This window comes from Crocodylus siamensis, chromosome 2 (assembly GCF_052110815.1).
Source record: "Crocodylus siamensis isolate JL-2025a chromosome 2, ASM5211081v1, whole genome shotgun sequence".
NCBI classification, from domain to species: Eukaryota; Metazoa; Chordata; order Crocodylia; family Crocodylidae; genus Crocodylus; species Crocodylus siamensis.
In genome coordinates this window covers 173,497,819-173,520,972 of record NC_143396.1, presented here as the reverse complement: position 1 = coordinate 173,520,972, position 23,154 = coordinate 173,497,819, and the positions used below count along the sequence as shown (strand labels likewise).

Below are 23,154 nucleotides of genomic sequence, written 5' to 3'. Positions count from 1 at the left end.
ACTAAATTTGTGGAAATAAAAATGCAGGATTAGGTATATGTATATGCACAATATTAAAACTTTGTTTTGCAGTTGTAATTTTTTTTCTTTCATTTTTGGGCCTCCTTTCTGTTTGGGCTCTAGACAGCTGCCTGTGTCTGGGCCTGACTTTCCATCAGGATTGGGGCCCCTGTGCAAGGTGCAGCACAAACACACAAGCAGAAGCAATTCCTACTGTGAAAGAGCTTTCTGGTCTAATTCCTCTGGAACACATACGAAGGAGTTACATGTCAGCATGACTTAACAATACCATATATGATCCCATACATGCCAAAGGACAGCACAGCTAAGTTCCTTTGGAGGGTGTTTTTTTGTTTTTTTTTTAAATGTTCTCCACCTACTATTTTACCATGGCAATAGCTAGATTTCCCATAAAAGCTCCAGGAAGATGGAAAAGCTTTATGCTGTATTACTGGCAACAATGTTCCAAAACAGAAGCAAGCTCATAAATATTCAGCTTTCAGTGCAGCCAACTGCCCACCATCTCCTGTTGATCGCTGCAGGGCTTGCTAGGTATTCCACCCTTTTAAAACTGGTTAACTTATTCAGGCTGCTAAATGTGTGTTTAAGAGCCTAATTTTAGGCACTCACTTTCTGAATGTCTGGTTTGGCTCTTTTTGTTAACACCTGGTGCTCTGGTATACCTGGTGATAACATCTACCATTGGTAAATCTAGGATTTAGGCTACTGTTTGCCAGTATAGTAGCCTAATTTGCTTGTTCCATGTGGGGATATAGTTTACTCTAGAGGTTACTGAGTAGAAAGCCATGCTGCAAGGATTATGTCACACTGGGCTGTGGGTGGGTAGCAGGGCTGTGTGAAGCTTCAGCAGCCTATTCGATTTGGAGGAGATACGGTCTGATTCAGGGACCAAATCTCTGAATCCAAATCAAATTGGAAGACCAATTAAAAGCTCCAAATCAATTTGAAGCATCCGAATCAATTCAGAAAAGTTTTGGAAAAGATTCAGATGATTCGGTGATTCAGCTGCCTCCAGCTGGTAAGTTTGTTGGGGTTGGGGGAGGGGGGAGGTGAGGGTTGTGGGGGAGGGAGGGATTGGGGCTAGGGAAAGCTGCACAGCCAGGGTGGGAAGCGCTTTACTTAGGGAGGGGAGCGGGGGGGCGCAGGGGGGCTCATGGGAGGCGGGCACAGGAGTGCTCAGAGCGGGGGCTCTCCCCTGCTGCCACTTGTCCACCCAGGGTGGGGGCAGGTGGGATGTGGACACAGCTCGTTCTGGGCAGAAGGGGGCAAGCAGCAGCAGGGCAGAGCCCCTGCTCCCAGCGTGGCTGCACCTGTATCCTGTGCCCTCCTGTGCTGGCTGGGCAAGCAGTGGCAGGGCAGAGCCCTGGCTCCCAGCATTGATGTAGGCATGGCAGCACTGGTAGTGGGGGCTCTGCCCTGCTGCTGCGTGCCCCCTTCCACCTGGAATGAGCCACGCCAGCATCCTGCCCCCCCACCCCTCCGCCCTGGCTGGGCAAGTGTTAGTAGGGCAGACCTGCTCCCAGCACTGCCACGCCTGCATCCCATGCCCTCCTGCCCCCCTCCCTGAGTAACGAGCCCCCTTCCCCAGCTGGGCAGCTTGCCCAGAGTGAGCCACACCTGCATCAGCATTGGGAATGGGGACTCTGCACTGCCACCACTTGCCAGCTGGTGCAGGGGAGTGCGGGATGTACTGATGCAGGTGTGGCTTGCTGATGCTGGCGCTGATGCAGACACAGCTCTCTCCGGGCAGAAGGGGGCAAGTGGCAATAGGGCATAACCACTGCTCCCAGCGCTGTTGCGCAAACATCAGCACTGGGAGCGGGGGCTCTGCCCTGCCGCCACTTGCACAGCAGGCATAGGGGGGTGCAGCAGCACTAGGAGTAGGGGCTCTGTCCTACCGCCGCTTGCCCCCTTCTGCCTAGAGCAAGCTGCACCTGCATCCCGCCCCCCCCGCCCCAGCTGGGCAAGCGACAGGACAGAGCCCCCACTCCCAGTGCTGTCGCACCCGCATCCTGCAGCCCCCACTTCCCGAATGATGCACCCTCCCACGCCAGCTGGGCACCTTGTCCCAACCCCAATCAGTTGAATCAAATTGAGACAGTGATTCAAATCTACAAATCGAATCACTGTCCCCCAAATTGGCCATATCCGAAGCGAATACTTGCCACTTCGTACAGGCCTAGTGGCTAGGTCTGGGAGTCACTCAGGCTTCAAGAGGCCAACCAGGGTCAGGAGAACTAAACAGAATCTGGGGCCAGGTCAGGAAGCCAGGAGGTCAGTCCAAGCACTCGGTCCAGGAAGAAATTAAGTTGGGAAGATGGAGGGTCAGACTGAGTCAGAGGGCCAGCTGGGTTAAGTAACCAAGAGACTAAGCAGAGAACAGGGTCAAGGAATAAGCCAAGTTAGCAGGCCCAAGGATCAGATGGAGCACAGAGTTAGAGGACAAGCGAAGTCAGGTAGCCAGGAGATAAAGAAGAGAGCAGGCAGGCACAAGTTATAAGGAGCAACAAGATGGTCTTGGTAAAAGTTAAGCCTTTTGCTCCCCCTCTCAGGGCCAGGGATTTATCTGGGAGGGAGTGAAGGGTCAGCTGACCCTCACTGACTCCTCCCATGGCAGGGAGTCGGTGGGTGGCCAGACCAGGATGGAGCTTTCTGGTCAGTTTTGCTCAGACTCAATGGTCAGCTGGAGAGGTGGCAGACCAGGGTGGGAGGCTGATCTGGGCAGGCCAAGGCCCTCCATTCAAGGCTGCAGCCTGACAGGCTGGCCCTAATTGCCTAAACAGGGGAGTGCCTCCAATTGGCAAATGACTTAAAGATTCTCACACTGGCTAAGGCCATCTCTCACTAGGAGCTATTTTTAAAGCAGGAGAAAGGAACTGATAAACAGCAAAGCCATAGTTTAATTAGAAAAACGTTGTTGAAAACAGCGTCCAAAATGAAGGCTGCCCAACACTTCCCATGTTATGACCTTTTTTCAGTTTCTCTCAACTCTTAACTCTGCCAGCCTCAAACTGTTTAGGCTGAAGTTTTTTGTACTGGGAGCCTGCCACAAGCTGAATATCTTCAGTGTGTTTCCATAAAAATAGTACAGTCATTTAGGGTAACAAAAGGAAAGGAAAACATGGTGGTCTGCACATGCAAACAAATTAGTTGTAAGAATGTATTTTAATTCCCCGTGCAGTGAGTGGAAATTGGGCTGGGGCAGTAAGGAACAGGGGTAGATTTGGTGTCAGAAGCATGCTTTGTGCTGTTCTTAGAAAAAAATCTGAGCCAGATTTTTAAAGGTATTCCAGTGCCTAAAGATATAAATAGGTGCATAGGAGGATCCTGAAACGTACTGATGGACCATCAGCATCTTTAGGCATCAAGCTACCTTAAACATCTCGCCCTAATGTTTTTCAAATGGGCATAAAAAATTAATGAACCCTTCTGACCTTAATCTCTCTGGGCATGTCTACATGTGCATTTTAATGCACAGTAGACTATTTACTGCGCGTTAAAGCATCATGTAAAAACTGTGACATTATGCTAATGTGCAGTAAGATTGTCGACTGTGCCTTGTCACTAAAATATGTGCACATGTGCTACTGCGCATTAGCGCAGCCTAATGTGCATTAATTTAGTCCCTCATGTCAGAGGTACTAAATTTAATTCACATTAGACAAGCCTCACTAATGCACACATAGATGCACCCTCTATCTATTACTTCTGTAAAACATGGCCGAATTTAGCCCCTCACCTCATAGGAGTGTTATGAAACTAAGTTACTGTTTGCAAGGAAGCTATAGGGAAAAAAAACCCATAAGGAAATCAATCATTCTGTCTTCCAAGTCAGGCTTGAGTTGCATGCAGTGAATGCCAAGGGCCACATATGGAACAATGAGGACAAAACAAAATATTAACTAGCTGCTGCTCCTTCAGCTAACCCTGTCTGCCCTATACTCTGAGAGAGGCAGGAGTTTTGTATGGAAAAAACATCACACCGTGAGAGCATGTAATCATCAAGCAGGCGCATATAGCATCTGAAAGAGAGTTTCTCAGGGCCCTCTCATCAGTGTCAGAATGAGCTCCTTTTAAGGGTGTGTTTGGAAAAGCCAGCCATAGACTCTTGGGTTTGGCTCTTCTAAAGCAGTTTTAAATGAGAAAAAGTGAGCCATAAAACAATATTAAATTAGAGCTGAATGCTGCTCAGAGCTGGCACTGTCAGGAGGAGGTTTAGCCAAGTGCAGCATTAGAAGCCGGAAATGTCAAAGAGCACGAATGCCCTCACACACAAGGGACTCTACTGGCATCCTCCATTCCCCTGCTAGCGACTGCTTTTCTTGTGGTCATGGCTCCTATTAGTCCTTGGATGCCTCATGCCCACAGAAAAAGTGAGGGGAAAGCTCAGAAATGTGCAATAGCAATGGGCTACACCTTCACATCAAACTCCCAACTCAAGATTAGATGAAGGAAAAAAAACAATACAGGATAATATGGTTAAAATTGGCTCTAACTCCATTTACGGCCTTCTATCCTTCAGGCTCTCTGTCCCCTTTGTTGATGAGAGAAACAACAGACTGTCTTTATAAGGTCAGATCAGTCACGTTTTCTCAAGTGCTTCCCATCAGGACGTTTTTAAGGTTGCACCTCCAGAATAACCCTGGCTCCCCCTTCGAGGGCCTGAGCCAACAGTCCCACCTAGTTTCTTTAAGAAGGGTAGTTTGGACTGCCCTCAGAGATCTTGAAGCATCAGCCACTTCCATTTACCCCAGTGGGCTGAACAGGGCTCTCTTTGGATAGCACGAAAGATCACTCAGCATTGCTGGCTCTTCCATTGTAGGCATGGCTCTGCAAGATGGCTCTGGACAGGGCCAAGCAAATCTTGTTCTTTGCGTTCCTGGCCAAAGAGATCCTAGTACTCAGAGGTGTATACCTTAGGTCAGCAGGAAAGAGCTGCTGCTAGCGGGGAGGTGTCTTGCAATGTGGCCAGCAGCTATGGGGTCAACATAGCAGCTACCACCAATTCAAGTGATGATATGAAACCTTTACTTCAGTGGAGAACAAAAAGGGATTGTGGGGGCAGGTAAAAGGGTTAACCCTCTGGCTGCTGGCACCAACACCTCCCTCTGCAGCAGCAACATGCTTTGCTTCCATTTGAGTGCTCCCCCTTATTCAGCACCCAGGGCTCACACCTTGGTCACCTACCCCTAGTTATGCTACTGGTAGTACCAGTGGGATTGCAGGGAAAGCCCAAGGAAGATCAAGAAATGCAGCACAAAGCAAGCATATGCTACTGCCTGAGGAAAGATGGTAGTTGGTGCTGTTCTATTTGCTTCCTTGCTGACCCCAGATCCATACCTGATAAGAGATGCATGGCCATCCACTGGTATAAGATTTTACTGACTTCAGTGAAGATATGCAGGGGTTGGCAATCTGTGGACCTTGGGCTGGATCCAGCCTGCAGAGTGATTTTATCCAGCCTGCAAAGCTGGAGGGCTTTGGTAGTGTTTCTGAGGTGGTGGGGCTTCAGTAGCATTTCTGCACCTGTGGGGAATGGTGATTATGGCTCCAGCTCTGTCTCTAGTGACAGCAGTGCAGGCTTGATTGGAAGTACCCCATGCTATGAGCTAAGCTCCATTAAAATAGTCCCCATTGCAAAATGTCCCTAACCCTTGGGCTATACTATTTATAGCAGTCAAGGATCAAGCCCAACACCTGGAAGAGGTACTGCTGATACTCAACCACACCATGTGATAAGTAGAGTAGTACCACAGTGCATCCTGGGGATGGTTGGCACAACCTGTTCCAGTTCATACAAATCACTTGCAGCCCCGAAGATTCTGGCATCTTATCAATGAGCTAGGCATGCCTTGGATGTCTTCAGCACAGAGGGAAGGAGCTCTTTGAAATATAGCCCCAGAGGAACTGGATACATATGGATTTCCTGGCTAATTTTTTTTAAAGGTTATTGGGGGTTTTTTTAATTCTCTAGTTAATTCCTGTTAACAGTACAGGTGACCCTCGCCATTCGCAGGGGATATGTTCTCATGATCCCTGCGAATGGTGAAATCTGTGAATAAGGCACCACGTTCATGAACGCAGTTTGTGTTCATGGACACAGTGTCCCCAGCGGCTGGGGGGGGGGTCCAGCTCTGGTGGCGTCGGCAGGAGCCCGGCAGTGGGAGCCCAGCAGCAGCAAGCACAGAGCTCCAGAGGAGCTCCTGTACATATATAAAGTGCATTTAAAATACAGGTTTGGCATTCGTGAATATTTGAAACCACAAATGCTGAACCCGCGAATAGCAAGGGTTTCCTGTAAACCAAACACCTTTGATACAGAATAAAATATGGTACTAACAAAAAGCCTGAGGCTGTGCCCCAGTATAGCATAGTACGGTTTTCAGCAGCTTGCTGATGGAGTTAACAGATCACACACATTCCTCTTGCTTTAACAATAGGGACTGCTTTTGCCTTCATAAAATTAATCCAGAATGGTCTGAGATACAAATAGATCATAAAAAATAAAGATATTACCAACTGCATCCGGAATGAAGAAGTTGTAGCCAAGGAGACTGTAGTGAAGCACAGAAGGAATAATGCTCTTCAGACCGGCATAACTCCAGTCCGACTGAAGTGAGGACATTTGAATGAAGAGCGGCAGGTGATTAGATCTAGGAGGAACAATGGCAGATGAGCAGCAAACCCCAGAAAGACTTGGAACTTTTCATCAATGTTTAGAAGCCAGGCTGGTTAGAAAGAGAAGGTCTGGCACTTTTTGTTAATGGGCTAGTACTGAGATAAGACTTCATCTACTTAATGCTTCTGGAGGCACTGGTTGCATAGCTGGCTTGCTCAGAGGTGATGTCTAATAAATAAATAGCACAGTCATTCTCACCCTAGAAGTCAGATACCAACCCTGACTCAGCCTCTTTTTTAGTAATTTAAACTGGCTAGGACAGTGATTTTCAACATTTTTTCACTTGCAGACCCCTAAAAAATGTTGAATGGAGGTGCAGACCCTTTTGGAAATTTCAAATGGAGGTGCAGACCCCTTTGACTTGGAAGTGTGGCTATTCACATACTTTTGATCGATCATAGTTGTCTTTTACAGACCCCTTAAACATAGTCTGCAGACCCCAGAGGTCTGCGAACCACATTCTGAAATAAGAAGATATCTAGGTAGTCTATGGGTTTTGAAAGTTTTCCCACTCACTTTGTTAGCCAGATAGAGTTTATTTCAGTCCTGCATGGATCTGGCTGCTTGTCTCTGGACAACCCCTAACTTGATTCACTCCAGGAGTTTGTGGCAGTTTCTCCCAAGTGCTGCATGGGTTTGCTGAGTTCGGGCCTTATGACTATGTTCTTCAATATTCTTGCTCTCCCACCCAGTCCTTGAAGAGCTGAATTTTCTTCTCTTTCTCTAGGGTCAGCTTATGTTTCTCTTTCTCTAGGGTCACTGCAGTTGTGCCCCACTTTAATGGCACAACTGCAGTGAAGTGATGGTAGCACAGCATAGACATATCTTAAGTTAGCTTTAAACTAGTCAGCTCACCTACAGTCTAGCCACAGCAGCATGGAAGTCAGCATGAGCTGCTAAGTCTGCCTTAAAAGCTGAACAAATCCTGGGCAGTTGGCTGACACTGAGCTTTTTCTTTCTCCGCTTATTGGTTTAAAACTAGTTTGGGTGATATCTGTGCTGTACGGCCATCACAGCAACTACTGCAGAATAGACTTATCCTCAAATACTTCAAATAGGTCTTGGACAATCTCTTTGTTACCTTGGATTACCCACAGTCTTTATTCTAGAAATAAAGTTTCTTGTCATCTGAGATCCTCTTTTCCAGATGAACTGGTTGCCTGGATACCATTCTGGACAGTTTTATCTGGCAACTTGTTAATCCCTTGCAGATCTGTGCAATTACTATTTGATATGTCAAAGAATCACATGGATTGTGAACATTCTTCATTTGTTTGGCTTTTCATTGACATGCCTGGCACTAGACCAGCCTGTATGTTGTTCTCCATGTATTCCAGGGTAATCCATGGCTTGTCAAAACCCTCAAGTGAATTTTTTTTTTCTCAGACCACCAGACTCCTGGAGTGAACGGACTTGTCTCCTTAAATTCTCATTTCAAACACATCATACTCTGTATCCATTTGAGACTTTCCCCATTATGGACCTTCTTCAATTCTTTGGCATAATCAGGAAAGTTTGAACTAACTTAACGGGTGAGTATATCTATAGCCTATACACACACAGTGACTTTATATTTACTGTTCCAAATGAGGTATACAACATTTTTTTAATGCAAGTTGGGATAGTTACTTGCCTTTATGCCAATAATTTCTGTCCTGAATAAGACAGAAGCCTTAGTTTAATTGTATGCACCTTTTCTTTGCCTACAACAGTAGCTATTTCATGGAATAAACACTGCATTGCTCTCCAGTATCTCATCAGTGTTTTTCAATCTTTTTAGATTTGAGGCACCCCTCAAAAGATTCAACACACCCCTTGGAAAAGGCCAGGTCTTAGTTTTCACTTGTTTTTTGTTGTTGTTTTGGGTTTTTTTACTACAGAAAAATAATAGAGCAATCCTTCTGTTACAAAGAACTCAGAAAGACCACAACGGCTCAGAACATTTTTGATGCTTTGGACTCCTATTTGAAACCTCTGGGCACCGATACACATTTCCGACACCTGCTCTGATTCATTCTAATTAGAAGGCATCAGAGCAGACTTGATTAATTGAGTCTGCTGGAGCACTCACGTGCATTCAGCGTCTCTGCATTACAAAATGGCTGTGGGGACACTTTAACTAAAGCTTGTCAAACGAGCCTTAGTTAATTCACTCCCGCTGCCATTTTGAAGTGCAGGGACACTGAATACACAAGACACTGTGGGCGTTTTAATTAGAGCAGCTCCCGAGGGCCGCTCTAATTTAAATGCACCCCCCACACCCTGGAGCACATGTAAAGATGCCCAGGTTTATCTTGTAAATCATGTTTGTTCAATTCACAGTGCTAGTAACATTTCCTGGTACCCCACGACACCCTTAAAAGGATCTCAAGGTATACCAGCATGTCATGGCACCCTGGCTGAGAATCAATGATCTAAAGGGCTACAGGTAGATCATTAATGCTCAGTTGCATTTGTTAGTTTCAAACAGGAAATTTTAGACATGGCCAAAAGGGGTCTGAATCATAGCATCAGTATGGCATGGATATTCCTGGCCTTAACTTTTCAATTCATCTTAAACATACATAATTGGTTTTTTATGTGACCAAATGCCAGGCTATTCCTTAGCAATTGTTCTTATCTAATAGACAGAGAGATTTTCAGATTTCCTTCATTTCATGTTTTCTTTTACTGACTTTAAGATACAAGCACTAATTGCTTGCTCTCAGTTATATAACTAAAAAAAGAACCTGTATTTTATGAGTTGTTTACCAAAACACTATAGCTTGGGTTATATCACTGACAAGATTTTTCTCATGTGGTTATTTTGCGGCACATATATAAATCTCTTTGATAGAAACAGTGTCATAGCCCTCTGAAGTCTAGCTGGAACTTTTAGATTTAAGTAAGTCAGTCACTTCTATGTCAGTGAATTGGTCCAATCTCATTTTCTTCTGTGATAAGGTATCAAGGTCTGTGGATGGGGCAAGACAAGTGGATGCAAAAAACTATCTCCCATGACATTCTCATTATCAAGCTGAGGAAATACAGACTAGATCAAAGGACTATAGGGTAGATGCATAACTGGTGTTGCATCATCGTGCTCAATGAGTAGTCATCAACGGTTCAACGTTTAGTTGGAAGGAGATATAAAATGAGGTCACTCAGGGATCCCTCCTGGGTCTGGTATTGTTCAACATCTTTGTTAATGATTTGGATGCTGGAACCAAGTACACATTTAACAAATTCACAGGTGACAATATTGAACGGAGTTGTAGACAATCTGGAAAACAAGGCTAGGGTCCAGAATGACCTGGACAAACTGGAAAAATGGTCCACATTCAATCGGATGAGATTCAACAAGGAGAAGTGCAAAGTCCAGCACTTGGTTGAAATAATTGCATGCACAAATACAAATGTGGGGATAATTAGCTAGGCTGCAGTACTGCAGAGAAGGACCTGGGGATTACAGTAGACCATAAACTGAATATGAGCTGATAATCTGCTCGTCTCATCTTGCCAGGTTGTCTTAACAGGAGTGTCACTTGCAAATCAAGGGAGGATTCTTCCACTTTATTCAGCACTGATGCAGTGTCACTTGGAATACTGTGTCCAGCACAGAACTACAAAATTATTAGGGACCTGAGAAGCATGACTTAGCGTGTAAGGATCCTTTATTCTGTAGAAGAAAAAGGTAAAGGGGGATTTGATAACAGCCTCAAATACATGAAGGGTATTTAGGGAAAATGGAGATGGGAATTTCTCTGTGGCCATAGAGGACTGGACTAGGAGCAATGTGCTCGAGCTGCAGCAGGGGAAAGTTAGATTGGAGATTAGGAGGAACTTTCTGTCTAACAGGGTGGTCAGGCATTTCCAAAGATAGCAATTCCAAAACGTCTTTAGATTTCCCTAGAAAGGTCGTGGACTTTCTCCCCTTGGAAATTTTCAAGAGCAGGTTGGCTAGACAGTTGGTGGGATGCTTTAGTCAGGACTGACCCTGACTTGAGCATGGGGCTGGACTAGATGACCTTGTGAGGTGCCTTCCAGCCCTACTTTCCTATGATCCTATGAATTAAAAAAAGAATGTTCCTCAAAAATAACAGTTGCCTGGATTCAAATAACTGTGACTGGACTCTACATCTCTATAAATCCTCCTTAATGTCTCCAAGATCAGCTTCTCACATAGAATCATTAGACGCTTGTAAAAGTGTTGACCCTTACAGGTGAAGAAACACCACTGTTAGCTTCTTAGGTGCTTTCTCCAAAATTTCCATCATGAAGATAAAAATATCAAGTAATTGTTTAAATGGATTTTGTTTCCCTGTAGGGGATCCCTTGATCTTGATCCGGCAAATCTGGTGGGCTCTGAGGAAGTTAACTCCTCTTTTTTGGCTTTGATATAACTCTTGATATCACATCATGTTTTGTAACCATGCCGGAATCCGGCTGTTTAGAGAGAAGGCACGGTGCTTTTATAAGCTGTACAAGCACTTGCATTAGATTCAGCTTGTCCCAGCTCCTGCATTAAACCTGGTCATTCTCTGAATGGTCATTAGCATAGTCACTTCCTCAGAAATACCATGATACTTATCTTTCCAGTACTTAGCAAAGTTTCTGTCCTTGTGTGCCAAACCCAAGGCCTGATCTCATGACCATTTGTTCCATTCATTTCAGCAGGTATCAAACTGGGCCCTCAAAACACACATAGCAGACACGAGGTTTCTGGTGCCATAGTCACTGCAACACATATGTAGGACCATAAGATCACCCAGGTGGTGCTTTTCAGGGCATACAATTATGTCAAAAACCTTCAGACTTTTCTTAAGCAAAACTCCCTTGAATAAAGGGACTCCCTTGAGAGGAGGGGAAAAATATATCCAAGCTTCTGATGAGAGAGAAAATTTCAAGAAACGGTAACTTCAAAATGGGCTTCAAGTTTCCCTTTTAAATATATATTTAAACAGATTTCTCTAAATCTGCTATAGGGTTACAGGTGGGCAGAAGGTATGTGGTCTCCTTGACCATTCATAAGCATTGGCTAACAGTGAAACAGTAAAAACAGGAGGCTAGCAAGCTGTTCCCATAACCTTGCCCATATTTGCCAATCCATTTGTAGCTAGTCTTCTTCTGCTCCCAGAAGTCCTTCATAAACCATTACAGGCCAGCCAGGCTCCGGTTTTGGGAGGCACACACTGCTGCCATTTGCGCCATGACACATTATTTAATTTTTAGATACTGGGATTTCCCAGTATCTAGTTTTGCTGCTACACTGCAATTATGCAGCACAATGAACAGATTAACTTGTACCTCGTCCATTTTGCAGCACTTCAAAAAGCTCAGAGGTGCTGCAAACTGCATATTCCCGCTCATAGCGATGTAACCTGTGTATTGAGAACAGAGCTTGTTGAAATTTACTGACTGAAATACCAATTATTTTTTCCTTGTGAAAAAAACATTTTCAGAGTTTGAGACCAGAAAGCTTGAATAAAATGAAAAAAATAAAATAAAAGCACATTTATGGAAAGGAACTGAAATCAGCAGGAGTCAAATCTCTGGCTGGCATTACTCCATTAGATTCCAAAGTTAAGTTCCATAAGCCAAGACAAGAGGAGTCCAGCAGGTTATACTCTGCTTAGCTAGCTAATTAGTTGAAAAGATAACAAGCAACACCTATTAAATAAACCCCTTCCTATTGGGCAGGACATCCTGGCAGCATGGGTAGTAAGAAGTCTTGGAGGGAATGTTTTCAGATTGGCTGTATTAGTACTTCCCATAATAATAATGTGACTACAGTCTGGAAGGAACAACCAGTTGCTAGTGGCCAGATCCAACTGCCCTGACTTAAGTGCAATCCTATCTCATCATGCTGAAGTCCCTGAAAAAGAGTTAACACAGAAGGTGGGTGGGTCGTCATACTATTTGCTGCTTTTTGTGACTTATTCCCAAGACTAAGACGATTGCATGTTACCATTAACATTCTTTTGCTGCCTTGAGCAGGAGCACATTTATGCTGTAATTTGCAGAGTAGGATCCTTCCCAAAGTGCTTTTGTTCCCCTGTGTGACAGAGATGACAGCTGTCATCAGCTGTTTCTTTTCAGCGGGAGATAAATAACCCAACAAAGCCAATAGAGTTAGATTTTTTGCTGTGAATGGTACTCTGGGACTGAATTTCTCTCTCCATGTTATTCACCCAGAATCCCATGCAGCCACTAAAGAAGTGTTCCCCCCTTTGGTTGCTGCAGTGAGAACAGCCCCTCTTGTCTCTGTCCATTTTAACTCCTGACATCAGAACTCTTGCCCCCTGTTCCAGCCACCCTGCCTGCAGTGAAATAGGAGCAGTAAGCTGCTCTGTTAGCTTATTTTGCATTTTGAGTACTTCCCAAGACTTACCTTGTGCCAGCACTAATGATTGTTGAGTTCCCCAGTGTAGATGCCATTAGTGCTAAAATGCAGACATATTTATCTCCTTCTAGTCCTCTGGGAGGATGGATTGCCTGCTCCAGAAACATGTTCCCTTCCCCACCTTCAAAGGTCACATATGTCGCTCCCAGTTTCTGCTGCAAAAGGCTCACCCTCTCCAGATACCAGCTCACTGCAGCATTGCTGGTCACATTTAACCGGACAGAAAACTGCCCTTTCCACGTAGTTAGCAGAGGTGCCTGCAATATAACAAGAACTTCATGAGGCCAGGGTAAAACTGTCAGGCAATTACTGGCACAAGTGCATCTGTGGCTGCATTACTGTGGTTGGAAGGCAACTGAGATGGCTCTTGATTCTTATGCAGTAAGACATAAACTGGTCAATGAGGAAAGTCAGTAAGAAATCCTTGCCCTTTATGTCATATAATGCTTCACCTGGTAAATATTCATTGTTATTTATTCAAATTGCATTAAGCTTTAATCAGAAGGTTAATGCACATTTCAGTGCCCTGGACAGCGCGGGCAGGGGGGAAGGTAGAGGGAGGAGTGAGCACTTACCTCTTGGCATAGAAGCTGCAGCAGCAGGGCACAGTCCATGGAGGCTGCTGGTTTGGTGCCCCCTCTGAATCAGTGCCTGTGGCTGGTGCCATGGTCACTTCCCCCTCCCAAAAGCTATGCTACTGACTTTAATATTTTCTCCAAAAGCCAGTGGCTCAGGGCATAGCTGTCCAACATTTGGGCAACCTGGGGCCACATAACCATGCAGGTTAACCCTCCTGCCCAGGCCTGCCACACACAGCATGGGCAGCCCAGCTTCTCCCTGCTACATATCCATATTCTTCTCCCTCCACAACTGAGCACACCACACAGGCAGCCCCCCCTGCACTGCGTATGCAGCCTGGCTCCTTCTCTTGCTATGTAAAGAGCATGAGCACCTTGAAGCCCCTGCCATGCATACAGCATAGGCAGCCCACCCTCTCCTGCGGTGCTCTACCACCTACCTCCACCCCTGCACCCATGAGCAGGGGCAGGAAGTGGGAGCTGGAGGAGGGATGGGGAGCCTGGGAACCCCAGCTGATACTGCAGCAGGAGCAATGGGGAGAGCGGCAGCTGGGCAGGAACCCACAGGCTGCATGAACCTGTGAGCAACCAGTTGGACAGTGCTGCCTCAGGACATTGTTCTGGATGCAGTTCTGGACAGACTGGACTATGCAGGCCCAGGTATTCTTTTTGTGCCTCCTGGAGAGCAGGACTTTCCAACACAAGCAACAACAGTGAGTTATCCATTTTTACTGGGAGTTAGGGGCCTGATCCAAATCTCACTGAGATCAAAGCGAGCCTTTTCCACTGAGTTCACCAAGTTTTGAATCAAACCTTAAGCACCTACCTGACTCTCCAGGTGCCAGGCATTACGTCTGAAAGTCCCCCACTCTACCGATGTGATCAGATGTAAATATAATGAAATGAGAGCCAGTGAATAATACTAAGAAACTTTCTAAGGATTCATCACACTTATTTTTCCAAAACCAGTTTTATTTTGATTAATAACACCCCTTTGGAAACCTGAAGCTGCCTTCCTTGCCTCCTTTTTTGGTTTTAAGGGGATTACCCACACCTGCTATGCTATATCTGTATTTATGTAGAAAAATGCAGGTCTTTTTTGTTTCTGCTGGTTAGTTCCCATAAGAGACAAGTAACTCTTCTACAGACGCTAGCGAAGGACATTAGTCCTGGAGCTAAGTATTAGAGGTCCAAACTTTTAGCTTTGATAGTCCAATTGGGGTTGGCCTCACAGGTACTGGTTTCATCATTGCACCTAGATCAAAAGTTATGGCCATCAGCTGTTTGTTGTGATGTTTCTTATGAGGCCTAGTTTATACACCCCATTTATGGGGTTTTTTCCCCTTTCAGATCTACATTAGGAAAAAAACTACTTAAACTTTCATTGAGAGATATAAGAAAAAATCCAGGTGGGACAGTTTCAGCCCAACCAATCAAAACATTTCTATCCTGTTATAATGCAACTTGAAAACATAACCAATGATAAGCTTGCTCTCTGTAGTTGTATATCTTACTGTGATAAGGTCATCAATGTGAAACTGAGCCACCATCATTTAATTTTTATAAGCAGATAGTTCTACTCATTTTCATGAGTAGCTGTGTAATTATTTAGTAACTAGCTGGCAATTAATCTATGGTTTTGGTGTATTGGTTTTTATTTTTTATTTGTTTATTTTCTGCAGTGCCCCGTTCTAGTAAGCACCCAGGATGTGGCTCTATTTTCTATTTGTAAACTTTAAATGTATTTTTACAGCTCTGTGGCTAGAAAAGCAATACTTGCATTCTACCTGATGTACCACACTGAGAAACTATCACTGCTGAAAGAAGGTTTAGCAATCCAAGTGTATTTCACTTCCATTGGCTGCTTCCCAATTCAGAACCTCTTGGTTTAGGTGACTCAATAAATAAATAATAAAGGCTTTTACCGAGTAGCTGTCAAATTCTGAGTGGAGACTCAACCAGTAGTTTTCTTTCCCCTCTTGCAGAGACATCAGGAACAGCTGAGAGCTGATGCTTATGTAAGGGGACAGAGTTATGGAAAGTTTCAGAGGTTTAATTAGTGAGAGGTCTCTGGAGTGTCTTGGACTGTGCATCTTCCTGCTGGTCCCAGGCAAGTGTGTGTGGTCCTGGAGGGAGGGAAGAATACAGCTTGTTATTAGCCAATAATAGCACAAGTCATCAAGAAAGTAGATGTAGAGATAAGAATGCAAAGCTTGTCAAGCAGGACCGGGGTGTAGATATATGGGGCGTTAGGAGGCATGATTGCCTTAGGTCACCGTTTGCTTTGGGGCATCTGAACACTAGGGCTGTGCAAAGCTTCGACTTAATATTTGATTCAACAAATATTTGACATATTCGACCTTGAAAAGTGAAAGTCGAGTCGAATAGCAGCTGGTCGAATAGCTGTCGAATCGAATACCGGAAGTCGAATATTAACAGCGCGGGTCGAATATTCGACTTGCCTATAATAGATTCCCTCTGGGGGGGCGGGGAAAGGAAAGTGAGGGGAGGGAGGGGGAGAGGGGAAAAAAGTGCTTTCATGACTGACATGTGTGGCTGGCCAGTGACCTGTCAGCATTCTCTGAGGTCCCTTCCCATCCCAGTGCTCTGGGGGAGGGCCAGAGAAAATGCAGAAAAGGCAGCAGTTTTTTAGCTCCCCTGCTTTCTGCCTTGGGGTCAGTTTCTGAGCTGCTGGTGTTCTCCAGCACCTCTGCGTCAGACCATGACGGCTGGAAGCCCTGATCTTCAGCAGATTCCCTGCTTGCAATGCTAGCAACAGGGATTTCTGAGAACTTGGTGCTTTTATTTTATAAGTACTTTTCATATTTGTTTACGCTTATATTGGATAGGGTTAGTAGTAGCCTAGGATCTATTCTATATATAGGAATTTAGTTTATATATATATACTTTTTTATACATCATTCATTCTTTCCACCACACCAACGCTTCTCAATGTATTATGTACACACACAAACACATTTACATAACATCCAGAAATCTAATTTGTGGCGCACAGCACACTTAGAGGTTCCAGTTTACATACGAAGGAACACATTATGAAGCAGGGTGGAAAGGCAGTTTATATACAGAGGAACACATTATGAAGCGGGGTGGAAAGGCCAGCCTGCATGAAGGGGAGCAAGGGGGGTTGCAAGCAGGAGAGCTGCAGTTTATCCTTCCACCAAACTCGGACGCAGCCTCTTTTCTCCTGCTACAAGGGATGAGGCTGCTACAAGCAGTAAAGAGGGGGGAGCAGCAGTGCCACCAGGGCCACTGGCTGTGCCTGAGACTCTCTCATGTCCAGACACAGCAGCCACAACCTTTCCCACCATAACTGCAACCAGCAAAGCAGTGCACTCCACCTCTGTGTCACTGCCAATGCTGAGCCTTCCCGTGCCAGAAGAAGAGCTGGCGCTGGATCTGGATTTCAGTGCCCTGGCAAGGGAAGTTCTGGGGAAGGAGGAGGAATCAGTTGAGTTTGTGCTTGACACCCCTCAGGTTTTTTCCTTTCAAGTCAGGAGGTCTTTCCCAGAAGGCACTTCAGAAGGTGCCTCTGTACAGGTGAAGGCAAGCAGCTTAGCCGAGCCCACTCTTTCTCTTGCTGTGCCTCTGACTGCTGAAGAGGGGGAGAGTTCAGCAGCATCCACAGGTGCACCCTCATGCCAGAGGGAAAGGCCTAGTACTAGCATGGTCTGGGATCATTATGAGCTGGCAGATGATCCTGCGTTTGCTATCTGCGTGCACTGCCGAGCCAAAATCAGCCGAGGCAAGGGAAGAAAGAGCATGACAACCTCGGGGATGCTGAATCGTCTCCGCAGGTACCACCCCTTTGCCACAGGAACGGCCCCCGCTCGCTCCACAGCCCCCATCCCCCCACAGCAGAGGCAGGGCACCCTGGAACACTGGGGGCAAAAGGAACCAGTTGCAAGTGCGAGCAAGGTCACCCAGACCATTGGGGAGATGCTTGCTCTGGATGGCCAGCCTTTCACCTTTGTTGAGTGGCCAGGGTTCAGGCGGCTCCTGGCACTGGTGGCTCCATCCTACCAAGTGCCCGCATGCATCACCTTCAGCAGGACGGTGGTGCCCTCCCTATACGAAGCATGCAGGGAGCACTTGAGGGAGCATCTGCACAAGGCAGGTCCGCAGGTGACCGTACACTTCACCTCAGACATCTGGAGCAGCCGGGGTGGAGATCATGTGTACCTCTCCTGCACAGGGCACTGGTGTGGCCAGTCAGGCCATTGGTGGGCTCTCCTTCATGTCAAGGTGATGGATGAGTCCCACACAGCAGCAGAGATAAGGGGGTCCATGAACCGCATGGTGCAGGGGTGGCTGGGCGTTGGGCAGGCTGAGCTGACCTGCGGTTTCATGGTCAGCGACAATGGGGCCAATATAGTCTGTGATGCCAACTTGGCTGGTATTCAGTGTGTGGCACACAATTTACATTTGATTGTAAGGAATGCCTTGGAGGGGGACAGGGCTGCTGGTGATGGCGCCAGCAACACCAGGAGGCCTCAAATGCCTCTACACAAACGCTCGTAGCATGGGAAACAAGCAGGAGGAACTCACCCTCCTGATGGCTGACACCAGCCCGGACATAGTGGGGATCACAGAAATGTGGTGGGACTCTACACATGACTGGGCAGTGAATGTCAAGGGCTATAGGTTGTACAGGAGGGACAGGATAGGAAGGAAAGGTGGGGGCATGGCACTCTATATCAAGGAGGAATACACATCCTCGTTAATTAGCAAGGAGTCAGAGGAGGGGCACTCTGAGGTGCTTTGGGTTAAAGTACAAGGCACTCGAGGGGAGAGAGACTTAACGGTGGGAGTCTACTACAGACCTCCCAACCAGGGGGAAGAGCTTGACCAGGAATTCTTAGATTAGCTCACAGAGGTAGTGAAGGCTAAAGATGTGGTAGTCATGGGGGACCTGAACTTCCTGGATATCTGCTGGGAGGAGCAGTCAGCCAGGTCAGATAGTTCACGTAGGTTCTTGACCAGAGTGCAGGACCTCCATCTAACCCAGGAGGTGCACAGCCCCACCAGGGGGGACACCTTGTTGAACCTAGTGCTGGCCATGGGTGATGACCTGGTGAGGGGGCTGTGGGTGCTCAACCACCTGGGCGACAGCGATCATCGCCTGCTGGAATTTACCATCCAGCACAAGGTGGCAAGGGCATGCAGTAAGGCAGCAGCCCTAGACTTTAGCAGGGCGAACCTCAATGAGCTAAGGAGGATAGTTGGGGATGCGCTGAGGTCCTGGAAGGGAGGGGAACCAGATGTCCAAGGAGAGTGGTCACTCCTTAAGGAGGCGATCCTCCAAGCCCAAAGGAAAGTAATCCCAACAAGGATCAAAGGGAGCAGGAGAGCACACAAGCCTCCATGGCTCACTAAAAGCATCCGGGAATGTCTCCTTGCTAAAAAGGAGGCATATACCCAATGGAAAGAAGGGGTCATCACCAGGGATGACTATTCTGCAGTCGCTCGGAGTTGTAGGGGGGCAGTTAGGAAGGCCAAGGCAAAGATGGAATTAGGACTAGCTTCTCAGATTAAAGACAATAAGAAGTCCTTTTTTAAATACATAGGGGGCAAAAAGAAGGTCCCGGGTAACGTAGGGCCCTTGCAAGACGCGTTGGGGAATTTGGTCGTCACACCAGATGACAAAGCTAACATGTTTAACGATTTCTTTGCCTCTGTCTTCCTAAGTAGGGACCAGAACAGCCACCTCCCTGCTGGGCCCCCCTCGGGCACCAGGGGAGGCACACCTGGGCCAAGGGTCAGCGTGGAACTAGTTAGGGGGCTTCGGGAGGGGCTGGACATGTTCAAGTCAGCCGGCCCGGACAATCTCCACCCTAGAGTCCTAAAGGAATTGGCCGAGGTCATTGCAGGACCCCTGGCACGGCTTTATGAGCACTCGTGGTGCTCCGGTGTGGTCCCAGAGGACTGGAAGAGGGCCAAAGTGGTTCCCATCTTCAAAAAGGGGAGGAAGGAAGACCCAGGAAACTATAGGCCAGTTAGTCTTACCTTGATCCTAGGCAAGCTGTTTGAGAAAATTATGCTGGCACACATCCATGAGGAGCCAGCGGGGGACTGCATGCTTAGGGGCAACCAACACGGGTTCATCAGTGGCAGGTCCTGTCAGACCAACCTGGTGGCCTTCTATGATCAGATTACCAGATCATTAGATGCAGGGGTAGCAGTGGACATAGTCTTCCTGGACTTCCGGAAGGCCTTTGACACTGTCTCTCACCCGTTCTCATTAAGAAACTGGGGGACTGTGGTGTCGTCGCCCACACAGTCAATTGGGTCGCTGACTGGCTGGAGGGCCGCAGCCAGAGGGTGGTGGTGGATGGGTCCTTCTCAACCTGGAAGGACGTGGGCAGTGGGGTCGCACAGGGCTAGGTCCTTGGGCCTGCACTGTTCAACATCTTCATCAGCGATTTGGACGAGGGGGTAAAAAGCACCCTGTTCAACTTTGCTGATGACACTAAGACGTGGGGGGATGTTGGTACACTAGAAGGAAGCATCAGGCTTCAATCAGACCTAGACAGGCTACAAGGGTGGGCGGATGTGAACAGGATGGGATTCAATACAGACAAGTGCAAGGTGATGCACTTGGGGAGGAACAACCCGCACCATACCTACCGGTTGGGGAACTCCCCTCTTGTCAGCATGGAGGCGGAAAAGGATCTTGGAGTTATCATTGACTCCAAGATGAACATGGGCTGGCAGTGTGGGGATGCAGTCAGGAAGGCCAACCATACCTTGTCATGCATCCACAGATGCATCTTGAGCAGGTCCAAAGAGGTGATCCTCCCCCTCTATGCGACATTGGTCAGGCCGCAGTTGGAGTACTGCGTCCAGTTCTGGGCACCGCACTTCAAGAGGGATGTCGACAGCATGGAGAGGGTCCAAAGGAGGCCACTCGCATGATCAGGGGACAACAGGGCAGGCCCTATGAGGAGAGGCTACGGGACCTGAACCTGTTCAGCCTCCAAAAGAGAAGGCTGAGGGGGATCTAGTGGCCTGTTATAAATTAGTCAGGGGGGATCAGCAGGCGTTGGGGGAGTCACTGTTCCCCCGAGCACTGTCAGGAGTGACCAGGAATAACGGTCACAAGCCAGCAGAGTGCAGGTTTAGGCTAGATATCAGGAAGGGCTACTGCACAGTCAGGGCAGCTAGGATCTGGAACCAACTTCCAAGAGAAGTGGTGCAGGCTCCTACCCTGGGGAGTTTTAAGAGGAGGTTGGATGAACATCTTGCTGGGGTCATTTGACCCCAGTATTATTTCCTGCCATGGCAGGGGGTTGGACTAGATGATCTACTCAGGTCCCTTCCGACCCTAGAAACTATGAAACTATGAAACCAGCAGGCTTGTTTCCAGATGCAGGAAGGTGGCAGGCTACTTCCACCAGAGCATCAAGGGGGGCAAGATGCTGCGGGACAAACAAGCAGAGCTAAATGTCCCACAGCACAAAATCATGCAGGATGTGGAGACTTGGTGGAACTCCACATACCTGATGCTTGAGAGGCCGGTGGAGCAACAGAAGGCCATCCATGAGCTGGCCTTGCTTGGGGAGATTGGGATCAGCGGCCCCCTGACCAAAGCTGAGTGGGATGCCATCTCCCAGATCTTGCTGGTCCTCAAGCCCTTCCTCGAGGCCACTGAGACCCTCAGTGCTGCTGATGCCTTCCTCAGCCAGGTGGTCCCCATAGTGAGGAAGCTCTGCAGCCAAATGGAGAGCTTCCTGGGGGCCAATGTTCCTGGCTGGGGCAGGCTGCTTTCACCAGATGTGCAGGCACGGGTGAGGCAGCTGAAGGAGGGCCTTAGGAAAAGGCTTGAACCCTTGGGGTCCAAGACAGTGCATATGCTAGCCACCATCTGTGACCCAAGGGTCAAGGGCACCATATGTGGCAGTGAGAGGGTATCCACCGACCAGTCTGCCACATATGGCCAAGCAAAAGGGTGTTCAGCATGACTGCAGATGTTGTGACACCCCACTGCACCTGCTTGGATCTGGGTTTGGTGGAGCAGCTGGTGTTCCTCAAGGTGAACCTCCCGCTGCTGGGGTTCCCCAAGCTCCAGGTGCAGACGGAGTGAATGCCACCCTCCTCACTCCATCTGTATCACGAGTTTTGTCTGTCAGCAGCCTAAGGTGCAGTTTCCCCCAAACCCCACCTATCACTGTGAAAGTTGGCAGACTTTGTGGGCTCCTCAGGAGCTACCATTCCTGCAAGTTTCATCAAGATCAAACAAGAAATACCAAAGTTATAGCCTGCTTTGACCTTCCCCATTATAGCCCTTGGGGGAGTCAAAGCAGCGACTGAGCTTTGACCCCGAGTTGAAGCAGACCCACTTACACTTGAAGCAGACAGAAAATCGAAGCAGGACCCGGTTTAATATTTGACATGGCTGTCAAATCGAATATTACCTGCTCTGCACAGCCCTACTGAACACCCCCCAGTGGAGTAAATCTTACCACCATAGGAGGACATGCCCCACAAGCAAGTCATCTTGTGATTTTGCACCCACTCCCTACAAAAACCTGTCTATGCTGCTAATATCACAGTCTTTATTATTTGCAGATTTACAGCAGCTACTACAGGCTCACAGCAGTAGAACAAATTTCCCCCATTGTGCCGGGGGCTGCATGTACAGCTACTGAAAGACAGTCCCTGCAATGAGGAACTTTCAACATGTAGTGCTTTCCCTAACTCCTTTCCCATTTGCACTGTGCTCCTAGAAAGAAATAAGCTGAAATATTAAAACCCCAAAGTTTGTTGTGGAAAATCATGGATTTTTTTTTTAATTACTATTTTAGACCGACAAGGTTCATTTCATTTGAAAACTTTTTTTTAACTGTTGGTTACTATTAAAGACACTGTTCCTGTAACACAACCTTCTCTCTAATACCCAGTTCCCTGAACTCAACCCATGCATGGCTGCCTATAGACACATTCATTCACATTCTAATTAGAAGGCAGCGGAGCAAACTCAATTAATCAAATCTGCTCCATATTCTAATTAAAACACTCCAGTGTCACCTCACTGTCACGTGTATTAAGCCCCCCTGCATTTCAAAATGGCCACAGGGATGCTTTAACTAAACCTCGTTGAATGAGTTTTAGTTAAAGTGCCCATGCAGCCATTTTTAAATGCTCGGGTAGTTAATAAACGTGAGGGTGAGCTGCCTTAATTAGAGCGGCTGTCCTGGAACCACTCTAATTAAAACACATCCCCTCTCCCCTCCATCCCCCCTGCCACACCTTTGAGCATGTATATAGGCAACCCACGTATGTTTTTAAAAGCTCCATGCTGGAGACATCCAGTTTCTTTATAAGTAGCATCTTGTTCCCTGCCCCAGAACAGCAGGAACCTATCATGCTTTGTTCTGGGTTTCCCCTAATATATATGTATCACCCCCAGTGCACTCAAGAAATATAATCTAAAAAGTTCTACAGCATGTGAAAGGAGGCAGAGCTATGGTATA

The 23,154-nt window shown here is 47.1% G+C and overlaps 1 protein-coding gene across 3 annotated transcripts in view; it reads right to left on the bottom strand.

The window, feature by feature from the left end:
* LOC149871347 (SITS-binding protein-like) overlaps positions 1-23,154 on the bottom strand; it is a 97,380-nt gene that overhangs the window by 41,707 nt on the left and 32,519 nt on the right. For 2 of the 3 annotated variants that reach the window (XM_090032345.1, XM_090032344.1), the window contains exons 5-8: positions 15,586-15,786; positions 13,071-13,339; positions 6,538-6,674; positions 5,362-5,547 (exon numbers count right to left, since the gene is read on the bottom strand). In XM_090032345.1, the coding sequence (XP_089888471.1) occupies positions 5,362-5,547; positions 6,538-6,674; positions 13,071-13,339; positions 15,586-15,786 (793 nt within the window). The remainder of the gene's footprint in view (positions 1-5,361; positions 5,548-6,537; positions 6,675-13,070; positions 13,340-15,585; positions 15,787-23,154) is intronic. The other variant, XM_090032347.1, reaches the window with a different exon arrangement.